Source organism: Sminthopsis crassicaudata, chromosome 2, assembly GCF_048593235.1.
Source record: "Sminthopsis crassicaudata isolate SCR6 chromosome 2, ASM4859323v1, whole genome shotgun sequence".
Taxonomy (NCBI): domain Eukaryota; kingdom Metazoa; phylum Chordata; class Mammalia; order Dasyuromorphia; family Dasyuridae; genus Sminthopsis; species Sminthopsis crassicaudata.
Genome location: NC_133618.1, coordinates 273,168,874 through 273,192,716, shown reverse-complemented (window position 1 = coordinate 273,192,716; position 23,843 = coordinate 273,168,874). Strand labels below are relative to the sequence as shown.

The 23,843-nt window shown below is 34.4% G+C and overlaps 1 protein-coding gene across 6 annotated transcripts in view; it reads left to right on the top strand.

Annotated features, from left to right (window-relative positions):
• The window catches only part of TTBK2 (tau tubulin kinase 2), a 249,379-nt gene that overhangs the window by 152,105 nt on the left and 73,431 nt on the right, over positions 1-23,843 (top strand). For all 6 annotated transcript variants that reach the window (XM_074289397.1, XM_074289396.1, XM_074289395.1 and 3 more), the window contains 3 exons: positions 12,215-12,280; positions 14,861-14,953; positions 15,628-15,753. In XM_074289397.1, the coding sequence (XP_074145498.1) occupies positions 12,215-12,280; positions 14,861-14,953; positions 15,628-15,753 (285 nt within the window). The remainder of the gene's footprint in view (positions 1-12,214; positions 12,281-14,860; positions 14,954-15,627; positions 15,754-23,843) is intronic.

The window sequence follows — 23,843 nt, the reverse complement described above, 5'->3', positions numbered from 1 at the left end:
ATTTATCCAAACATATGCTAACAGAGTCATTATCTCACATCTAATAGGTAATTATCCTTAAATGCGCCCTTGTCTGATTCAAGCATACCTTTTTGGAGTTTCAGCTCTCTACATAAATTGATAACCTAGATGCTGTGTTCATCCTCATTGAAGGCATCTAGTAACATAGTTGAAAACATCACAGCTGAAAAAAAGCATGAAAGCAATAACACAGTCTTGCTTCATTTCATTGATGACTGGGGAAGCACAGGAGCATCGTCCTTTATCCAGAAATTAATGTACAATACTGATGAATTTCTCTAGGAAATCATTTTGCTATAACTTTTTACAAGCTCTCATAACTGATGGTACCAAAGGCTTTCATTAGATTGATGCACATTGTATAGATCTCTGTTATGCTTCTGCCATTCCTCCTGAAGTTGTAAGCACAAACACCTTATCAACTTTCTCAGCCCTTTCTGAAGCCACTTTTGTCATTTGGCTCATCTTCCACATGCCTGCTAAGGAGGGCTTTGGCAAAAATCTAGCCAGCAGTGGCTAAGAGAGAGAGCTTCTTATGATTGTCATAGGACAACCTATTTCCTTCTCCTTTATAGAATTGGACAGTTGAGGTATTCTTGAACACTTAGAAGAGAATCTCTTCTTACTATATAATCCAGAAGAATTCAGTCAGCTTTTAACTGAACAGTGGATTCCCTACCTCATAAATCTCAGCTGGAATAGAATCAGAACTAGGCATTTTGCCCATGAAAGGAGTTTTATGGCATTCAAAACCTCTTCTTCAGTTGGAAGTTTGGCTAGAGAGGGATTGACTTCAGCTCGAGGTATACGGTCAACAGCTGTGGCATTGGTTGATGATGGTTTGTTGAGAACACTGTGGAAGTGTTTGACCCATCTTTCTAGGATCATGTCCTTATCACTTATCAATGTGGCTTCATCAGTAGTAAATAGTCAAGATACACCACAGGTCTTTGACCTTTAGGGCACCATAGAAGTATCTGGAATTAACTAATTTTCATCTTGCCTTTTTACTGAGCAAAGAATCCTGCATCTCTCTAAATATTACTTGCACTTGACTTTTGATGGAATTGAATATTGCCTCCATAGAGATAGACAAATTATCCTTTGTGAAATTCTTGGTTTTTGTTTAACAGCTTCTGAATTTCCCCATCATTTTCATCAAACTAATCTCCAAGTTAGCAACAAACTGTTCATGCATGGAGAAACATTCTGAAGTCTTCTGGTAGTCATCTTATCTTGGGGATGCTGGTTTTGTTGGATAAAAGTTTTTAGCTTAGTTTTTAGCTCATTAAGTCTGTGATCAGTAGTTCAGCATTCTACACCACACATTGCCTTTGTCATTCTCACATCCTGTCTGCCTCTTCTCCTTAACTATAATATAGTCTATTAATTGCCAGTGTTTGCTGCAAGAATGCATCCACAAAACTTTATTGTGTTTAGGCAAACAGAAAACAGTGTTGGTGATGAGTAGGTCATGAAATGCACAGGTCTTCAGTAGAAAATTATCGTTGCTCTTGCTGTTTCTGATTCTGTTCCTCCCAAAGATTCCTTGTCATGTCTGGTAGTTGGCACCTGCTCTGGCATTAAAGTCAACCATAATTATTATAAGCTCATCTTCATAAAAATTTTCTTTGACTACATTGTTAGGTGATATAAGTGATGACTTCAAAGATGTTTTCAGGTTTTTCCAAAGCATAAATTAATGTGCCCACAATTTTTCCTTCCTCTCTTTAAAACAAATTTGTCATTTGAGATAATTCTCTGGGAGCAATAAAGAAATAGGTCTGATGATATGAAAAACAGAAAAATAACAATACAAATTTATCAAAGTGCCTCCAGTTCCTGGGGGGAAAGCTTTGAAGTCATATAGATACCTCTAGACCTAGAATCCTTGATTGTATGAGTAGTGGAGATTGTAGTAGAAATGGGCATTAAAAAAGAGGTTGCTCAATTCAATTATGGCCCTTGGTTTGAAAAATGAAAAAGTTCCTAGTTGTCCACTACTCTTATACACTGTGTTCTCCAAGGTGATCAGGAAGGTAAGGTCTTGTTAGTGAATTGAATTTAAATGAGGCAGGGTTATGCAAAATCACCAGCCTCATTCTCTCCTCCAGAATCATTTGGGTCTTGTGGCAAAACAGATCAAAACAACTAAAGGTAACTGATGATGTTTAGATTTGGGGAACCCAAATGAAATTAGGGTTTCTGGTGGTCAGGGAGTTAAATAAGGTCTAGTGGCAGGTTCAGAGTTCAGGGAATCAAATGGAAGGGTTTGTCTCCCCTGCAACCCCTTAGGATTTGGTGCAAGTATAGATTCTCTGAAAAGAATTTACAGACCTGAAAACCTAGATTGATAAAAGAGGTTTATTATGGGTATTGGAAGTAAGGTTAAACTCTGGTTAAGGAAATAGGTGAGGTAAAGAAAAGATGGCCCTGGAAAAGTATATTCCAGTGGGCAGAGGCTCCTTGGGTGCCAAGCATGGCATGGCTGGCATGTTTGGAACCTCTGCAAAAAGAGGGTTTTAGTTTTGCTCTTTTATAATAGGGGGATTTTCCACTATCACCATTGCTATTCAATATTGTATTAGAAATGCCAGCTTTGGCAATAAGAGTCAACAAAGAGATTAAAGGAATTAGAGTAGGAAATAAGGAAACCATCACTCTTTGCTGATAATATGATGGTATATTTAGAGAACCCCAGAGATTCTACTAAAAAGCTATTAGAAGTAATCCATACCTTTAGCAAAGTTGCAGGATACAAAATAAACCCACATAAGTCATCGGCATTCTTATATATCACTAACAAAATCCAACAGCAAAAGATACAAAGAGAAATTCCATTTAAAGTAACTACCGATAGTATAAAATATTTAGGAATCTATCTGCCAAGGGAAAATCAGGAATTATATGAGCAAAACTACAAAACATTTTCCACACAAATAAAGTCAGATCTAATCAATTGGAAAAATGTTAAATGCTCTTGGATAGGGCGAGCAAATATAATAAAGATGACAATACTACCTAAACTGATCTATTTATTTAGTAGCATACCAATTAGACTCCCAAAAAATTGTTTTAATGAGCTAGAAAAAATAACAAAGTTTATATGGAAAAACAAAAGGTCAAGAATTTTAAAGGAACTAATGAAAAAAAATCAACTGAAGGTGGCCTAGCTGTACCTGATCTAAAACTATATTATAAAGCAGTGGTTACCAAAACCATTTGGTATTGGCTAAGAAATAGACTAGTTGATGAGTGGAATAGATTAGGTTCAAAGGACAAAAGAGTCAATAGCTTTAATAATCTAGTGTTTGACAAACCCAAAGACTCCAGCTTTTGGGATAAGAACTCACTGTTTGACAAAAACTGCTGGGAAAAAAGGAAATTAGTATAGCAGAAACTAGGCATTGACCCATACTTAACACTGTACACCAAAATAAGGTCCAAATGGGTTCATGACCTAGGCATAAAGAGTGAGATTATAAATAAATTAGAAGAACATAAGATAGTTTACCTCTCAGACCTGTAGAAGAGGAAGGAATTTATGATCAAAGAAGAACTAGAGATCATTATTGATCACAAAATAGAAAATTTTGATTATATCAAATTGAAAAGTTTTTGTACAAACAAAACTAATGCAGACAAGATTAGAAGGGAAGCAATAAACTGGGAAAACATTTTTACAGCCAAAGGGTCTGATAAAGGTCTCATTTCCAAAATATATAGAGAATTGACTCTATAAGAAATCAAGCCATTCTCCAATTGATAAATGGTCAAAGGATATGAACAGACAATTCTCAGACGAAGAAATTGAAACTATTTCTAGGCATATGAAAAGGTGCTCCAAGTCATTATTAATCAGAGAAATGCAAATTAAGACAATTCTGAGATACCACTACACACCTGTCAGATTGGCTAGAATGACAGGGAAAGATAATGCAGAATGTTGGAGGGGATGTGGAAAAACTGGGATACTGATGCATTGTTAGTGGAATTGTGAATACATCCAGCCATTCTGGAGAGCGATTTGGAATTATGCTCAAAAAGTTATCAAACTCTGCAAACCTCTGACCCAGCAGTCTTACTACTGGGCTTATATCCCAAAGAGATCTTAAAGAAGGGAAAGAGACCTGTATGTGCAAAAATGTTTGTGGCAGCCCTCTTTGTAGTGGCCAGAAACTGGAAACAGAGTGGATGCCCGTCAATTGGAGAATGGCTGAATAAATTGTGGTATATGAATATTATGGAATATTATTGTTCTCTAAGAAATGACCAGCAGGATGATTTCAGAAAGGCCTGGAAAGACTTACATGAACTGATGCTGAGTGAAATGAGCAGGACCAGGAGATCATTATATACTTCAACAACAATACTATATGATGATCAATTCTGATGGATGTGGCCCTCTTCAACAATGTGGTGAACCAAATCAGTTCCAATAGAACTGTAATGGATTGAACCAGTTACACCCAGAGAAAGAATTCTGGGAGATGACTATGAAACACTACATAGAATCCCCAATCCCTCTATTTTTGCCCACCTGCATTTTTTATTTCCTTCACAGATTACACTATTTCAAAGTCTCATTCTTTTTGTACAGCAAAATAACTGTATGGACATGTATACATATATTGCATTTAACTTATACTTTAACATATTTTACATGTATTGGTCAACCTGCCATCTGGGGAAGATGGTGTGGAGAAGGAGGGGAAAAACTGGAACAAAAGGGTTTTGCAATTATCAATGCTGAAAAATTACCCATGCATATATCTCATAAATGAAAAGCTATAATAAAAAAAAAAGAATTATATATGTATATAGGGGGCTTTGGCTACAAGCTGAAGGGGGCTCGTGGGTGGAGTCCCAAGTTGGCTCCCCTGGATTTCAACTGAGGCTAGAATTTGAATTGAATTCATTGGGTTTCTGGACTGAGCAGACCCCACCCAGATAACAAAGATGAAACTGTTTGTGCTTCAGGGTGGAGTCCCCTCCCTGAGGCAGAGTTGAAGGAGATTTTCTCCTTTAAGGACCTGTTAAGTGACCCTGAATGCAGTGGAAGCTCTTGGCCTTTTTAAGCTAAAGTCTTTCCCAGGGTCACAGTTTGTCTAAGGCAGTGGCCATTCATTGATTAAAGCTAAGTTAGAAATAAGGCCCAAAGTGGTCTCTCTTATCTAGTCAAAAAAAAAATTGTTTTTTCATTTGGGAAGGAAAAATCCCCATAGTTTCTGGCCAACACAGAAATAATTGCTATTTACATTCACTTTGAGCCATCAGAACCTGAACAATGCCTAATGAGGTTTGAGAAGACTTTTTGTTTTGTTTTATTTTTTCTCAATAGTATTTTATTTTTCTAATTGAAGAGGGTGCGATACAAGGCAAAGATGGGTCTGTGGTTCTCTCTGCTGTCTCTCTCTCTAAAGTGCTAAGGCCGGATTTGTGGCAAAAGAATTCGTCTCTCAAAGCTGTCTTAAAACAAGGTCTTTATTGATTAGGAAAAGAGCTCCACAGAGTCAGCAGACAATAAGCTTCCAGGGAGAGAAGCTTTATTGGAAAGAATAGAAGTTTGGAGCTTCATTTTATACACAAACAGGATCATAAAACAGAATTTGTATTTGAAAAAGACTTCTGCTTCCAGAGGATATGGAGAAGTTTGTATAAGAAATGAATTTTTCTCCAGAGGATGTAAGGTTTTGGTGGTCATTTACATACTGGGCGGTCTGCATTCCCCTCATCATAATCACATAATAAGATAGTTTTCAACATTTATTTTTTTCTCAGTATTATTTTATTTTTCCAAATACATGTAAAGATAATTTTTAACATTTTTGTAAAATTTTATGATCCAAATTTTTTCTCTCCCTAAGACAGCAAATAATCTAACATAGATTATACTGTAATGCCAGAGAAACTGAACAAGATAGAGATTAGAGAATATTTAATAATTTATTAAATGGAGAGCTATATTGGGACAAATGGATCCATGTTTGGTCCCAGGGCTGAATGAGACCATAGTCTACACATAGTCTACAAGAATGTAGTGAACAATCTGAGTTCTCAGTGATCTATATACAGGTGGCTCAGATGCAGAGGGTAGACTGAGGCAGGGGCAGAGTCAAGGTGCTGAGAGCAGGAATGGGACTGACAAGGTGGAGTAAGCCTCTGGAGAGGGGATGACATAATCAGGGGGAGGCACCCTGGTAGAGGCATCTTGATAAGACTGTATCTGATATTCTAATAGCTTGGGATGGGAAGAGGCTTTCCGATGTTCTATCAAGTATTCTGATAAAGAAGAGGGGAGGTTTTGCAGAACTGAGAAGCAGGGAAATTGAGGCAGGATTGAGTCAGGATAATTAGGGAAACTGAGTCAGGACAATAAAAGAGAAATGTGGCGTAACAATACATGTACAGTGTTTCCATATTAATCATATTGTGAAACAAAAAACAGAAGAAAAGGGAAAAACCACAAGAAATAAAAAGCCAACAACAATAACAATAACAAAGTTATCGATCCTATTTCAGTCTTCATAGTTCTCCCTTTTAATGTAGATGCCATTTTTGCATTCCAACTCTATTGGTATTGTCCTTGAATCACCACATTGTTGAGAAGAGTTAATTCTATCATTGTTTGATCATCACATGATCTTGCTATTACTTTGTTCAGTGTTTTTTGGCTCTACTCAATTCATTTAGCATCAGTACACATAAGTCTTTCTAGGCTTTTCTGAAATCAGCCTACTTATCATTTCTTATAGAACAATAATTTTTTTTATTACATTCATATGCCATAACTTATTCAGCCTTTCCCCAAATGATGGGCATTCCTCAATTTCCAATTTCTTGTTATGACAAAAAGAGCTGCTACAAACATTTTTGTGCATGTGCATTATTTTCCCTCTTTTATGATCTCTCTGAGATACTGACCCAATAGTGATATTGCTGCTAGGACTTATTGTTGGCCAGTCAGTAAAAACCAGAATGATTTGAGTTTCAGGCTTGGTCAGGTAGATCCATTTGAATTTCAATGGGCCTTCTCAAAGCCTGGGTTTCTAATACTGTATTTAAAGAAATCAAAAATGAAATACTGTGGTGTAAAAGAACTAATTGTCCCAGTTTGGTTTTTTATATTTAGTGATAGAAAAAACAAGTAGGGGAGAGAAAAGAAATCTAGCCTGTAAACCCCAAGATATTTTGTGACTTTTCAGCAATTAAAATTTATATTCCTTTGGACAGGAAAGGATCTGATTTCTTATGTAAATAAAGACAGGGAAGAGGAAGGAAGGCTAGAAGGAAGTAAGCAGACTCGCTCAACTGGAACTGGGCTACAACTACTCCAGATTGTTGTTTGTCCTTTGTTGTCAAAGAGGATTGATAGCATTAAGAAGGTGATATCTTGACTTGCAAATGAATTGGATTTATGTGAGGCAAGACTGTACAAAATCATGAATCATAATCAAATAAGACCAATTAATTAAAAGGAAATAACTGAAGCTGCCCTGACATATTTTACTGAGGCAAGGAAAGATCAAATGCTTTCCCTGAGTCACACAGTATATGTCAGAGATAGAACATGAATATAGATTGTCTCCACTCATAAGTCACTATTCTATCCATCATGCTTCTTAGCTTTTTTGTCTATACATTATATTTACTTATTTGTGTTGATGATTTTATCATCTTATTGTTATATCCCTAACATTTTTATGCCAGCTTTGAACATAATAAATGCTTCATAAATATATGTTTGACTGAATTAAACTTCTTAATCGTTGTTACTTCTAATTTCTTTTCCATACTTTATGGCTATTATTAAATTTCTAAGAATGTCAAATATGAGTGAGAAGATGAGACAATTCTAGTTGTTTTGGGGGTTTTTTTTAACCATTATTAGAGGAAATGCAGTTACTGTTTTTCCATTTTACATAATTTCAGATAATTTTTAATGAATACCTTTTTATTATATTAAGAAGTACCTTCACTTACTTATATCATAGGGTTGTTGTGAAGAAAACACTTTATAAACCCCAATGTACTATGTAACTTATTATCCTCATTGTTTTTTTAAATTACTGTTTAATTCTTGAGAAGGGAGTGTAAGGAATTCTGTGTGTGTGTGTGTGTGTGTGTTTGTGTGTGTTCGTTCTTATTTCCATTTTAATGAACTTAACAGAACAACTCTAAGCAAAGTTGAAGGTTTTGCTGATAACTGGTCAAGTTAATTCTTGTTTAATTTCCTTAAGTATATTATTTATCATTTGACTATGTCTCTCAAAATACCCTGTGCTGGTAGGAAATAATGGGATGCGCACCACTTGGGAACAACTACACAAATTATACCATAAACATGTAATTGAATGTCATTGTGTTGTAAGAAAAAGTGTGAGGGATGCTATCAAACTTGGAAAGATATATATGAACTGATAGAGAAGAAATTGAGCAGAATCAAAGAACTAATTTATGTAAGTAATAGCAAAATTGTAAAAACAACTGCCAAGAGAGACTTAAGAATTCTAATTAGGGTAAGGACCAACCACAATTCTGAGATTGAGTGATCAAGCATGCTATCAATTTACTGACATTTGAAGTCAGGGACTCACAGTGCAGAATTAAGACATATTTTTTGCCCCAATGTAGGCATGCTTTCCTTGGTGATGGTATTTAATACAAAGATGTTGGGTTTTTTTCTTTAGTTTAGAGAAATTAGCAAAAGGGGACTGTTGATAGGACTATCAAAGGGAAGAAGAAAGGAAAAGATTTTTTAATGTGCCAGAAAGAAGAAAAGCTTTGAAAATGAAAATGGTGCATTTGTTGTTTGAGGGAGAAGTGAGCAGATTTGTAATTATGTATATAATTCTCTTTCTGTTCTTTTTTGTATGTAGAAATGAACATTTTGTTTGATTTTGTGTTTAGTATAAAAATAAAATTGAAAATATCTTGTGTTGTTCTTTGTCATATCTTCATTGGTTCTAGTATTTAACTGTTTCAGTTCCTCTGTGGTATTATAATTCCTCCATAGTTTTACAATAATAATGATTCTCTTTTATTGTATATTCTTCTCTGCCTTGCTTATTTTCTGTTTTGATCAATTTTTAATTTCTTGTGTGTAATTTCGTGCTTTATCATTTGTGTTTATTGTTCTTATTGTTGTGTTTTATTCTGTATTTTAATGTTTTCACACATTGTGTGTTTTTATTGTATTTATTTATTGTTCCCTCATGTTTTGTTGTTTTGGTTTTTTTTGAGAATTTATATGATAGACTTGAATGTCTTTAAACATTTCACTTCACCATTTTAAATATATGCTCACTGTCTTTCTGTCTGCATCCATTAGATTTATAGTTGTGATGTATTTGTTATTTCCTTCTATTTGTTCAATTTTCAGGGGATAAAAGTTTTGAATTCTAACTCCTAATCATTGTACTAAGTAGCAGGTAGAGCTCATCTCTCATCACTGCTCAAAAATGGGTATGGCAGGGTCAAAAGTCTAACCTGTCTTCTTTTTCCTGAGAGCAGAATGGTGAAAAGATGGTCCCTTTCACTGAGTTGGTTTTTTTGTTGTTGTTCTTTTTTTTTTTTAAACTGACTCTTATGCTATATTCTTTGTAAATGATCAATGCATTAACTCCATATTTGGACTGAGAATTTGTATGTTCTCCTTTACAAACATGTATTTGATTGGTACTCTACACCCTATCCATATTTCAACATTAAAAGTCAATTTAATGATTTTTACTTATGGCTTTTTAAAAATTTAGCAATCGTTTTTCAGTATCTCCAGCCACAAATTATCTCTTAAAATAAATAAGCAAAAACAACAGAATAACTAGTGAAGTATTCTATAGCACCTTTTTATTAAGAATTAGAAAGCATGTTTCCTTCTTTTCTTCATGACTAAAATTTTTTGCAGCAGTTAATATGAGTTCAGCACATTTTAGTGGGCTTTTTTTTGGTTACATGATTGTGTTCATTAGGTACATTATTTTCTTGATTTTATTTGTATCTTTAGAACCTAACCCAGTACCTAGCATGTACTATTTAATAAATAGTAGTATATAGTATTTAATTAATAAATGTTGTTGGGCCAGCTAGATGGTACAGAGGATAGAGCAGTAGCCCTGGAGTCAGGAGAATCTGAGTTCAAATTTGGCTTTAGATGCTTCACATTACTAGTTGTGTGATCTTGAGCAAGTTAGTTGATCCCAATTGCTTCGAACCCCCACCCCCCTGAAAAGAATGTTGTTTGGTTCTGCTCTTTTTAATCTGCATTTCTTGATATAAGTAGATTCTGATATACAATCCTAAACTAGATAGTGTAATGTCAGTAGAGTCAGCTTCAAGAAAAGCTTGCTTTATTTCTGTCTTCTGGCATATATACCGTCTTTGTTTTCTGGTCAAATCACTTAAACATTCAGTCTCCCAGGAAATCCTTTTAAGTTGTAAAACAGTTTCCTGTCTCTGTTGCTAATAGATTTTTCATTGGGATTTCTCTCTGCCAATGAAGTTCAGAAACTCTCAGAAAAGCATAATATACAAATATTTGATCTTCACAAAAATATTGGACATATCACATATTACCAAATTGTATAGTCTTGGTAAAATATACAAAGATTCATAGTTCTCCTAAATATGGATAACTAACTGTATGTCTTTCTTTGTGTACATGTTCACTGTGTAAATCAGGATTGAGTTGAGACCAGCCAGTATTGTCCCTGTCTTTAATGGCACATTTCTGGAGCTTATGACATTGTCATCTACTTCAGGTATCAACTGTACTTTTGGTAGGAAGAAGAGGAATCATATGAGAGGAGTATGGGTTTATAACTATTTAAATTAGGGCCAGTTCCTAATTTGGAGAAGTTTGGATCAAAGTTTCTTTGTGAGTTTTAAGAGATTTTAAATGAGACTTAGTCAATTTTATCTGCCTATTTCACTCTTACATTTGGTAGATAAGACTTCTTCAAATAAAAGATTATGTGGTAATTCAGTGTCCTTAATAGGGAAGAAGAAAACTATAAATAGAAGATAACTTTAGAATTATGACCCTGAGCAATTAAGTAGGTGGTAGAAGGAAAAGCCCCTGAAGAGGTGAGAGTTGAGTTGTTGACTCTAGGAGGAAGCCAGGAAGCAGAAGAGAAAGATAATATCTATGTTCCAAGGTGCTAATGGTTCATTTTAGCTCTCATAGATGCTTTTCTATGACATTTTAATTAGGAAGACAACAGGAGACCCTGATGGTTTTAGGGATAAAAGCAAAAGAGAATTACAATTGATATTATATGGGTATACAATATAGTAATTAATTAATGTATACATTACTTTCCCCAGGGTTTTCTGTCTCTAAAATGGCCTAATTATTGCTAAGGAAAGCTGTTCTCAGGTTGGATTTCTGAGATACTTTTGCAGCACAGATGGTTACAGACTTCATAAAAAGAACAAAAGTGCCAGAGTTTGCTTGTGGCCCAAATTTCTGTTTACATAACTTTCCTGTGCCAATCATACCCTCTACTACAAGGTTTCTTGACATTTTTTATGAGACATGAACCTCTCTAGCAGGCAGGTAAAACCTATATACTCTTTAGAACGTAAAGAAAAAAATTTGTAATTGAAGGAGATGCTAAATTTCAGTTAAATTTAGTGAAAATAAAGATGAATTCCCCCCCCCCTTCAAGTTCATGGACCTCTTTTTTGGCCCATGATTTCAAAAGAAACTCTGCTCTAAAATATGGTCAGTGAAGTGGGTTAACATTCATTGGGCATTTTTGTTTAGTACTTCATACATTGATTGGGGTTTTGACTCTGAGTTGAACAAGCAGTCAATTGCCCAGAATTAAACTAGGCTCTCAAAACAGGCTCTACTGCAAAATAAGGTTTTTGTGTCAATCTGACTGACATAGTTACTAATGTTGTTGAAGATGGAAAAGGGTGAATGGAATTAAGACTAGAGTTGAGGTAATACATTGAATGCATTATGATGACTCTAGTCATAAACTTGATCATAAATGAAGATAACCTATTATCATATGTGCTATATATAGTCTGTAGTATAGAATATTGTTCAATAAACATGAAAATACTTAATAAGTGCCTCCTTAAGATTACGCCTCACCTTTTCAATTCATTAGCTCCACAATCATACCAGAACCAAATCTTCATGGCTTGCAACTGCTGTATTCTTCTATTGTTTATGTTCTAGCCTCGTGCTGTGGCAGGATTTCGAGGAACAGTCCGGTATGCATCAATCAATGCTCATCGAAACAGAGTGAGTATCTGAATTTTAAGCATATCAATCTAATCACTCTTGATAATGTTGTAAAATATTTTCTTCTCTGTCTCATATGAACATAAGTTTTTTTGATCTCATCTCACATAACCTCTTTGTCTGGAAAGTACTTAGAGAGAGCCAAGCTTTATAACTTTAGAATTAATTGAATAATTTGTCCTAATTTAGCAGTTGTTATGATTCTATTAATTGCAGAACAGTTGGTCATTATAATCTTTAGTGATTTGTAATGCTAGGATATTGGATATATGCAGCTGCATGATTAGTTAGTAGAAATGAAATTGGATTTGCTATTAAAAAAAGATAATAGCTAAGGATTAGCTAACTATATGTTTGCAATAAAGCTTATATCTTCCTTTACATACATGATCTATACCAGGGGTTCTTAAACTGTGAGGGCCAGATGTGGTGGACTGAGGATGTTTATGCAGTCTGCTGGGTTATGGCAAATAGGCTGAGGGGCGGAGACAGAGTGTGATTTTTTGTTTTTACTATAGTCCGGCCTTCACACAGTCTGAGAGACAGTGAACTGTCCTCCTATTTAAAAAGTTTGAGGACCACTGATCTATACCTTTATGTAGATACTTTATTCTAACCTCTCATTTCATCTGAGTAGGGAGCTCCCAGAGAAGAATTTTACTAAAACTTAACTATGCAAATTGCTCTGCAACTTATCATCTTAACAGCATCCCTATGGCACTGTCAGGTTCACCTAGGTATCAAAACTTACTCTGAGAGATTTGAATCAGTCTTCCTTACTCTGAAGTTCATTCTCTATGCATTGTTCCATGGTATCTCTTATATTTACATATAAATTTTATGAAATTGTGAGGAAGGTCATGAAGTTCCTAAATTCATTGATGTCTAATGAAGTATCAGTATTTGATTTTTTTATAGGCCATAATTTGCAATATTCCTACCAACTATTCCTTTCTCTCCCCACCCTCCACATTCATAAAATACTGTGAATGTGCGTTTCACTTCTTGGCTTTCATTATATTAAATAATCCCTTTCCTTATGTTTTGTTTTTTAATTTAGACTTTCATTTTTACACTTTTTATCTCTAAGCTTTATTTATCCAAAATTTAAATTATAACTTAGGAAAGCAGAATGCATTATGGAATTCCTGGCCTTATACCTTGTTTTGATGGGAATGGGATGATGGGGATGAGAAACATATTTAAAAATTGCCTATTCAGAAAATAAAGGAATACCCTTTTTTTGAACCTCTGATCCCACATTTTCTGCTATGTATATACCAATTTGGAAAAAGTACATTAAATCAGAATCTGAACAATGCTAAATCTGAGTACTTTGGAATATTGTGTTGTGATCTTATAGATTATTTTCTGGATAACATACTTCTATAAAATACTGATTTGAATAACATTATATCTTTAAATCAGTGAAATATTTATTATACATTTACTGTGTATCTGACATTATATTAGATGATGTAACTAATTCAGTTTGTATATCAATATGATCAATGCCTTTTTTTCCCCTTGTGCCCAGGCAGTTCTTTTGTCTTATTTAGGAAATTTTTTGTTGTTGTTGTTGGGATATGTTTTTGTTTATTATTTGAAATGTGGGGCAGCTAGGTGGCGCAGTGGATAGAGCACCAGCCTTGAATTCAGGAGGAGACCTAAGTTCAAATCTTATCTCAGACACTTAACACTTCCTAGCTGTGTGACCCTGGGCAAGTCACTTAACCCCAGCCTCAGGGGGAAAAAAAAAGAAATATTAGTTTTTCTCAACTTATCCAGAATGATGTTGATGTCAGTCTTTTTTTTTTTTTTTTTTTTTTAATGTCAGTCTTTAAAATGAGGTATTCTTTTTAAAATAAAGATAGAATTTTCTGAGTCTATAAATAACCATATCTTTATTTTCAAGGTAGATTATAGAAAAGCTTTCAGAGGCATCTGGGCTTATTTTATTAAAGAGGTATAAGATTTCTTCTAAATGCCTTCAGCCAGAAGCATTATAACTCCATTGTGAGCTCCATTGTATATATCCAGAGTATGGTGTTTGTTCTTGATGGTTTTTAAGATGGGTATTTTTCAGAACTTGGAAAGTATCCCTGATAATACTTAGGGATTTGTTTTTCGCCAATTTTGGTGAGGAATTTAATTAAAGTTTAATCTGCCTGAGAAGTAACTGATAATCATGAACAGGTTGAATCTAGAGTCAAGTTTAACTTCTGCCTCTGACACATACTAGCTTTGTGAGTAGGAGCAAGTCAGTGAGCTTTTCATTAAGAGTCTAATAATGTATGTCAGGCTGTGTTAAGATACAAAGAAAGGCAAAAAACAGTTTCTGCCTTCAAGCAACCTAAAGTCTAATTATAGGTGACTTGCTGGTCTGCACAAGAGAAAGGAGTTTCCAAACTAGGAATTCCTATAGTAATAAAATCACACATGTACCCGCCTTGCTCTAACCATCACCCCCCAAAAAATTTAGTGGGATTCAGTAGATTTCTTAATTCCTTAGATTGTGCAGTCTCATCATAAAGATAAGCCATAACTCAATGTGACCAAATCCTAATTTGTTTTACTTAGGAAATGGGAAGACATGATGATCTTTGGTCTTTGTTCTACATGTTGGTAGAGTTCGTAGTTGGACAACTGCCTTGGAGAAAAATAAAAGACAAGGTGAATTTAGAAATTGTTATGTTGATTGTTGGTTGGAAAGAGAGGTAAGCATCTTCCTGAAAAATAGCCTCAATTAAAAATTATTTTCCAGTATTATCCCTCTATGATGAGTTGAATTGGAGTTCAAATTATGGTTATTAAATGAATGTATATAGAACAAATATCACTTTATATGCAACTAATTCATCTGAGTTGATTTCTGGTTTTCCCTCTGAATCAGTAGCTTTTATATTTGGTGTCCGCCTTTGTTGTTTGATTTATAAACAGCTCATTTGTATTATTAGATTATGATATTGTTTGAAAGAGAGCCATGGAAACAAAGAAACTTCTTTCTATGTTGACAGGGGAAATTAGGCCAAATTTAAGATGATTTCTGTTCTTTTTTCTTGGAAGCTATCAATTTGCCTAGTGCAGACCTCTGTATTTAGTGGTACAGGAGGCATTATTATATCTATAAGACATATAAAAGAGTTCAACCTTTTGGTTCTGCATTGTAATTTTTTAAAAAACAGAGTACATTAATTTTGTAAGGATTCCTAGTCTTATTTAGCCCTTAATTATCTATGTATGGTCTTAATCCTTAGTATATACCTTTGAGAATATCAGAGAGAGGCTCTGAGTGTATAATTGATTAGAGAAACTTACTTTGGTTTCTTTTTTTATTATTTCCCTAGGAGCAAGTGGGTTCTATTAAGGAGAGATATGACCATAGACTTATGTTGAAACATCTCCCTACAGAATTTAGCATCTTTCTGGACCATATCTCCTCTTTAGATTATTTTACTAAACCTGATTATCAGGTAAGCATTCATTTTCCTTGTTCATGGATTGTCTTTGTTCTCTCTGTTTTGACCTCAGTTATCTAGGCATTGCAACTTTAATGGTATTCATTGTTGACCATAGTGTTATATAAATCTATTTTAGTGCCTTTTGAGGAATATAATGTATTTAGCTGTCTAATGTAATAGTAATGGGTTTTTCCCCTTCCTTTTTGAAGTACTTCATCACACTTCTGGGTTTGTAATTTATTATGACACAGATTGTATTGTATATGCTTTACAAGATAACTATATAGAATTGTTGATAATATGTATAAATGCAAATCATTTGGTTCATTTGTTCAGTTGAGGGCACTATCCAGCTGTGTTACCTACGTGCCAAAGATCTGAAAGCTGCATATTGTTTATACTTATGTTATAGGATGGTCAGTTAAGATTATTAGTTCCATTCTGTCTGTGACCCATCTGCTTCATTTACTTAAAGGATGGAGTTAATGAGGTCAGGAGTTCACTTCCTAAGACTTAAGTTGTTTTAGCCACAGATTTCACCCCTAACCAACTGTTTTGCAGATGAATTCTGTTGATAAGAGGTAGATGTGAATAGTTTAATGCAAGTGTGTTACCAGGTTTGGAAAAATTATTCAAGGTACATATTCTACTATAAGTTGTATGATATTATATATTCATATGCAAAGAATAGGACAAAAACTTAAACAAGTAATACAGATTTGCTCATGGTGTTAATTAGAATATATCCTTGAGCCTGATTAAAGTAAAAAAAAATTCTATTGCCTTTGTCTAGTCAAAAGCTTGCTGATAATATTTTGTTTCCATAGTAATATTAATCTGGTTCTACACACTAATTGGTTTTCTTAGTATTTGTATGGCTGGAAAATTGCAGTTTCTGGAAGAAATCCAAACAATTGTTAAAACCAGATGACACATTTTGAATTTAAAGGCAAGATATTCATGACTTGATTTCTCTGTATATGTGTTTTATGATTGAATAGCTGTATTCTAGGAAAAAGTAAGGTTCCCAACTGATCTGTGATCTATTTTAAAAGAGGAAGAAGGGTTAATAATTAGTCAATAGGCATCTATTAAGTTCTTACTACATGCCAAGAACTTTACTAAGAATTAGTAATATAAAGAAAGGGGAAAAAACAAACCTTACCAGTAAGGAGACATGCATTCTAATAAGGGAGACACAGGTAAATACCCAGATATATGTCTTTCCCATGACATCTTACCTTTAGATTAACATGAATCTTAAAGAAGTTCAAAAAACCAAGAGGTGGAAGTGATGAAGCAGGATATTTTAGGCATATCAGATGTCCAGTGCAAAGGCACAGAGAGAAAATGGAGTAATATTTTTGAGGAATTGCAGAAAATGGAGCACTTTCTTTGAGGAATTGCAAGTGGCTAGGTCTTAAGGTGCATGTAGGGAAGCAAAGTATACTAGTAGTGAAGAAAAGGGCCATGTAGTAAAAAGGTGAAAGATAATAGAAAACTACTGGAGCTCATTGAACAGAAAAATGACTTGGTCACACTTGCTTAATAAAATCATTTTTGTAGATGTATGAAGAATGAATAAAGTAGGTGAAAGAGATGAGAGAGAGGCTAAGTATTAGACTGTTATAATAGTTAAGGAAAGATGATGAGGACCTTAACTACAGTGCTGGTAGTGTGAGTTGGGATATATATATGAGAGGTATTATAGAGGTGTGAATGCCAATATTTGACAACCATTTGATATGTGGGGCAAGTGAAAGAATAATACTGAAGGTACAGATGTAGGTTACTAAAAGGTTATTGGTGTCCTTCATGGCAATAGGAAAGTTCAGAGGAAGAATGGGGAGGAAAAAAAATGAATTTTGTTTGTGACATGTTGAATTTCAGAATTTTATAGTACATTTATTTTGAGATGTCCAAAAAGTAGTTGATCATGTATACTCAGGAGAGAAAAAGGCAAAGGAATGAGCATTTATTAAGTATCTACTATATTCCAGGAACTTTAAGCACTTTACATATGTTTCATTTTATCCTTACAACAACTCCAAGAGGTTGGTTTTTATTATTGTCCTTGATTTTGAGGTGAGGAAATTGAGGCAGATAGAGGTCTGCCAAGGTCACATAGCCCATAAATGTCTCAGGTTGAATTTGAACTTAGGTCTTCTTGACTGCACTGTCCATTGTACAACCTAGCTCCCTGCACATATCAATCTAGCAATCATCATCATAGAGTTGATAATTGAGTCTATCAGAACCAAGGAGATTACCAAAGGAGAAAGTATACCATATTTTGCCTTTTGCAAAATGAAAAACAATACCAGGATGAATCATTGAGGGACACCCATGGTTTGTAATTGGAATGTGAATGAAGAAGCAGCAAAGAAGCCTGAGAAGCATCGGTTAAATACAGAACCACAAGAGAACAGTGTTACAAAAGCCTAAAAAGGAAAGAATATCCAGGAGGAAAAGGTATTCGTTGAATACTGCAGAAGGGACAGGAAAGATAAAGATTGAGAAAAAGACCATCAGCTTTGGCAGTCTTGAGATCTTTGTATCCTCCAGAGAGGACCATTTTATTTGAATGGAAGTCAGAAGCCAAGTCTTATAGCAGGATATGACTATAACATCCAATCTCTTGAGCAGATCATTTCTGTTATCTGTACAGCATAGCTTTTTAGTGGCAATAGTTAATTATCAGTAGTGAGATCTTAAAGTAAGTCTAGCATCATTAAAACAATACTTCCTGCTACATAATTGGAGGAATGTTTATATGAGGAGAATAGATGTATACTGCTGTATAGTCACTTCAAATAAGTATGCTATACATAGCATAGCCAACAGAAATGCTTTAAGAATGCATGGATGACTGAAATTTCTTTCTTTTTCTTTTATAATTTATTAATTTTATAATTATAATTTTTTTGACAGTACATATGCATGGGTAATTTTTTTTTTACAAGATTATCCCTTGTATTCACTTTTCCAAATTTTCCCCTCCCTCCTTCTATTTCTTCCCCTAGATGATAGGCAATCCCATATATATTAAATGTGTTACACACAGAGATACAATATATGTGTGTGTTAAACCAAATTTCTTTTGTTGCACGGTAAGAATTGAATTCCAAAGGTATAAGTAACCTGGGTAGAAAGACAATAGTGCAAACATTTTACACTCCTTTCCCAGTATTCCTTCTCTGAGTGTAGCTGTTTCTGTCCATCACTGATCAACTGGAACTGAATTAGATCTTCTCTGTTGGATGACCGAAATTTCACCTCACAACTTGCAATTTGGCAAAGATAGCAAAAGATAGGAATAATTGATAAGTAGAGGAAGTGTAAGTATTCTGGTACATTGTTAGTGGAGCTATGAGTCAGCACAATCATTTGGAAAGCAATTTGGAATTATGCAAATTAAACTAGCTAATGTCTATATCCTTTGATTCAGAGATTCTATTACTATTTTATTCCCAAGGGATAATTGATAAGAAGATAATCAGTAATAGTGATAATTAAGTCCCCATGTACACCAAAATATTGGTAGAAGAATTTTCTGTAGTAGCAAAGAATTAGAAACAAAATAAATAACTATCGATTGGGAAATGAGTAAATAAATTGAGGAAATAATGCTATATATTACTGTAAGAAATGATAGATGTGATACAGAGAGAGAAGCATAAAATAATTTACACAATCTGATACAAAATAGAATAAACAGAGACAGAAAAACCCCAATATATACTTAGTGAGTACAACAATGTAGTAAACAGAAAATAGACTCATAAAGCAACCAAAAATGAATATGGCCAAATTGTAAAGAACAAGCATAACTTGAAAGAAAAAATAAGACGAACTCATTCACTTCTTTGCAGAGATGGAATGCCCATAGGTATGTACATTTCATATATTTTCAGAAGTTTTTAATGTATTTTGATTGGCTTTGTTGATTTCTTTGTCTCTTTTTCCTCACTTTCTTTTAAAATATTTGTTATAGGGGCAGCTAGGTGACGCAGTGGATAGAGCACCAGCCCTGAATTCAGGAGGACCCGAGTTCAAATCTGGTCTCAGACACTTAACACTTATTAGCTGTGTGACCCTGGGCAAGTCACTTAACCCCAGCCTCAGGAAAAGGAAAAAAAAAATTAAAAAAATAAAATAAAATATTTGTTATATGATGGTATTCCCTGGGATAGAGGAATAGAGGATACTAGAAGAAATCCCAGTGACTAAACTCCCTCCTAATATCAAGAAAATTTATTTTTAAAAAGAATACATGGATGTGTTGATCCTTTTTAAAAATTCAACTAAGTACCAAATTAGAAATTCTGAAATCAGAAAAGGGATTAACAAAATGAAATTTTAAATAAATTATAAAATAAGAGATCTGGGTTTTTTGTTTGTTTGTTTGTTTGTTTGTTTTGTTTTTGTTTTTTAATGCGAGAGTGGGACTTCTGGGCAGGATGGCTGCCTAACAGAGAGAGATTCCCCAGATCCCATATATCTAGTCCAGCAAAAAAAATAAATAAATTAATTAATTAAAATCTAAAAATCACAATAAATGAAATAATGACAAAGAAATACAATGAGAAACTATAGTAAGTGACTTCATCTACCCCAGAAGTACATAAAAGATTGGTTTTCCATAGTATTCCATAGGCATTAGAGAAAAGCCAGAGTTAGCTCAAATAAATAAACTAGCCAACCAGAAAGGCAGGAAACACTTGAAGCCTGCAAGGCTCTGTATCTTAAGCCAATGAAAATTGAGGGCTTTCCCAGGAATCCTGGAGAAGGGAAAGGAGAGGAGAGTCACACAGTATGAATTAGTACTAGTTCTGGTAGAAGCATGTAGACTCTACATGGTTCTTGGTATTCTGTCTTGATAATACCATAGAGAGCTCTTTGAAGTTTCAATATCTGGGGAATAGAAGTAGAGATGGGAAAGAGGGAGAAGATTGCTAATCCTGAGAAGTGGAAGTCAACAAGGGAATCCAAGAAACCAAGATTGAGAGCAAGTGAAGCCAATCACCCCACTCAGAAGCATAGCAGAAAACAGATCCTGGTCTGTCACAAAGCCCCAATTCAAGAAATGAAGCTGGAGATATAAATAAACCAAAAAGATAAGAAACCACTCTAACTCCCAAATCCAGTCTAAAAGGAGAGAATAATTCCATAACAATTGCAAATAAAGACTCAAAGGAAAAAGTAGATTTTCCTTAAAGTCTACATGAATATTAGAAGAAATGAAGCAAGTGACAAAAAAAGGGAAAAAACCCAACTGGGGAGAAGGGAAGAATTAAAAGGAAAATAAATAGCTTAGAAGATAAAGTGATAAACTTTACTCAAATAACAGACATGTAAAATGATAATAAACCAAATAAAAAATACATGACTATCAAGAAATAGAATAAAATCAAGATTGAAAAAATAGAAAAAAATATATATATAAGGTACCTGATATCAAATATAACTGACTTAGAAAACAACTTAAGGAAAAGTAATTTGAGAATCATCACTCTGAGAAAACCATAATTTTTTTGCGAGATATATTTATAAGGTCTAGATTTAGGGAACCAAAATGAGATTAGAGTTTCTAGTGGTCAAGGAATTAAATGATAAGGTCTAGTACCAGGTTTGGGATTCAGGGAACCAAATGAAGAGGTTTGATTCCTTTGTACTCCCTTGGGATTCAACCCAAGCGTAGGAATTTTTGGGGGACTCCCTTCTGGCGGTGCAGAGATTCTCCGTAAAGGAATTTACAGATCCGAAAACCTAGATTGATAAAAGAGGTTTATTATGGAGATTGGAAAGTTATATTAGAAATCCTGATAGATTTGGGTTAAGAACTCAATGTTTGACAAAAATTGCTGGGAAAATTGGAAACTAATATGGCAGAAACTAGGCATTGACCCACACTTAACACCATACACCAAGGTCAGGTCAAAATGGGTTCATGACCTAGGCATAAAGAATGAGATTATAAATAAATTAGAGGAACATAGGATAGTTTACCTCTCAGACCTGTGGAAGAGGAATGAATTTATGTCCAAAGAATTACTAGAAATCATTATTGATCACAAAGTAGAAAATTTTGATTATATCAAATTGAAAAGTTTTTGTAAAAAGAAAAATAATGCAGACAAGATTAGAAGGGAAACAATAAACTGGGAAAACATTTTTACAGTCAAAGGTTCTGATAAAGGCCTCATTTCCAAATTATAAGCCAAATTAGAAAACCAACTTTTCATATCAAAGCAAAAATACTACAATGAATCAAAAATAAAGTGTTCCAGTACCAAAGAAACAGTTGGAATCCTATGAGACCTAGATTTTGGAATAACATTCCAAAAGGCAAAAGATATATGTTTATAAATAAAAGTAACAACTCTACAAAGCTGAATATAATCCTTTTTTGGGGCAGGGAGGAATAGACCTTTAATAAGATAGAGGATATGCAAGCATTCCTAATGAAAATACCAGAGTAGAACAGGAAAGAAAACCCTAGAAAGGTAATCCTATTTGAGCAATGGGAAGGGTCTGTAAAAATCATCCTATTCAATGGGAAAATAAGTAGCAATAGGAAGAAAGTTAAAAGAGAGGATATACTGGGGAGGGAATAGTCACATACATAACAAACTTCTTTCTTCATCAGAAAGGGAAGAATTAAAAAGGGACTACTGGGGGACAGAAGAACAAAGAATTGTAAACAAAATGAGGTTGGCTATTAGTTAAGGGATGGCTAATAAAATTGTGCTATATGAATATAATATAATATTATTGAATTATAGGAAATAAGAGACAATTTTAGAGTATCTTGGGAAATATGAACTAATGTAGAGTGAAATGAACAAAATCAGAAGAATAATGCATACAGTGACAACAGCATTTTAAAGAAAAACAACTTTTAAAAAAATTTAACAATTGCTCAAAGTGGTAACTAACCATTGTTCTAGATCTGTCATCCATTCCATGACACAGAGGTGGCCAGTGCAGGAGATAAATATTTTTAGACATGCCCATTATATAGATAGCTTTTTGTTTGGCTATGCTTATTTGTTACAAGCTTCTTTTTTTCCCCTTCTGTTTTAATGGTGGGGTTGATGAGGTTTAGATTTAGGGAACCAAAATGAAATTAGCGTTTCTGGTGGTCAGGGAGTTAAATGATAAGGTCTAGTGGCAGGTTCGGGGTTCAGGGAACCAAATGGAAAAGTCTGGCTCCTCTGCAACCCCTTGAAATTTGGCACAAGGATAAGGAATTTTGGGGACTTCTTTCTGGTAGCACAGAGGTTCTCTGCAAAAGAATTTACAGACCCAAAAACCTAGATTGATAAAAGAGTTTATTATGGGGATTGCAAGTAAGGTTAGAAATTCCAACAGAGAGGCATAAAGTCTGGTTAGGGAAATAGGTGAGGGTAAAAAGAAGAGGGCATTGGAAACAGTATTCCAGTGGGTAGAGGCCCTGGTGTGCCAAGCATAGAGCTAGCATGTTTGGGACCTCTACAAAGAAAGGGTTTTAGTTTGGCTCTTTTATGGCTACAAGCTGAAGGGGGCCTGTGGGTGGAGTTCCATGTTGGCTCCTGGATGGGTTTCATCTTGAGCTAGAATTTGAATTTAATGAGTTTTAGGACTGAGCTGCCCCCCATTCAGATAACAAAGATGAAACTGTTTGTCATTTGGGGTGGGGTCCCTCAATGAAGCAGAGTTGAAGGAGAGTTTTTCCTTTAAGGATTTTCAGAGTTTCTGGGTCCCCTCTTCAGGGTAAATTAGGAAAGGTAGTAGTGGTGGAAGGGGGAAAAAAAAAACTAGAGCAAAAAAGATGGCTGTTGAAACAATTTTTAAATGTACAGAGGAATACAGAAGGTAGTTCATTAGGAAGTACAGATAAGCAGGATAGTTTGAAAAGAATAGGCTGGACTTATATGTGTATTTTTTTAAAAGCAAGATGTATGCAAAAGAGATTCATGTTTTCATAAGTAGTCATCTTGCGTTCTGCTTTGCATATGTTAATTCTAATTTTTTCTCATTTGGTTAACAAAGCCAAGAAATTAAAAGAAATATGGGGGGAAATGACATCAAAAAGGAGAATTTATAACAAATGAAAATAG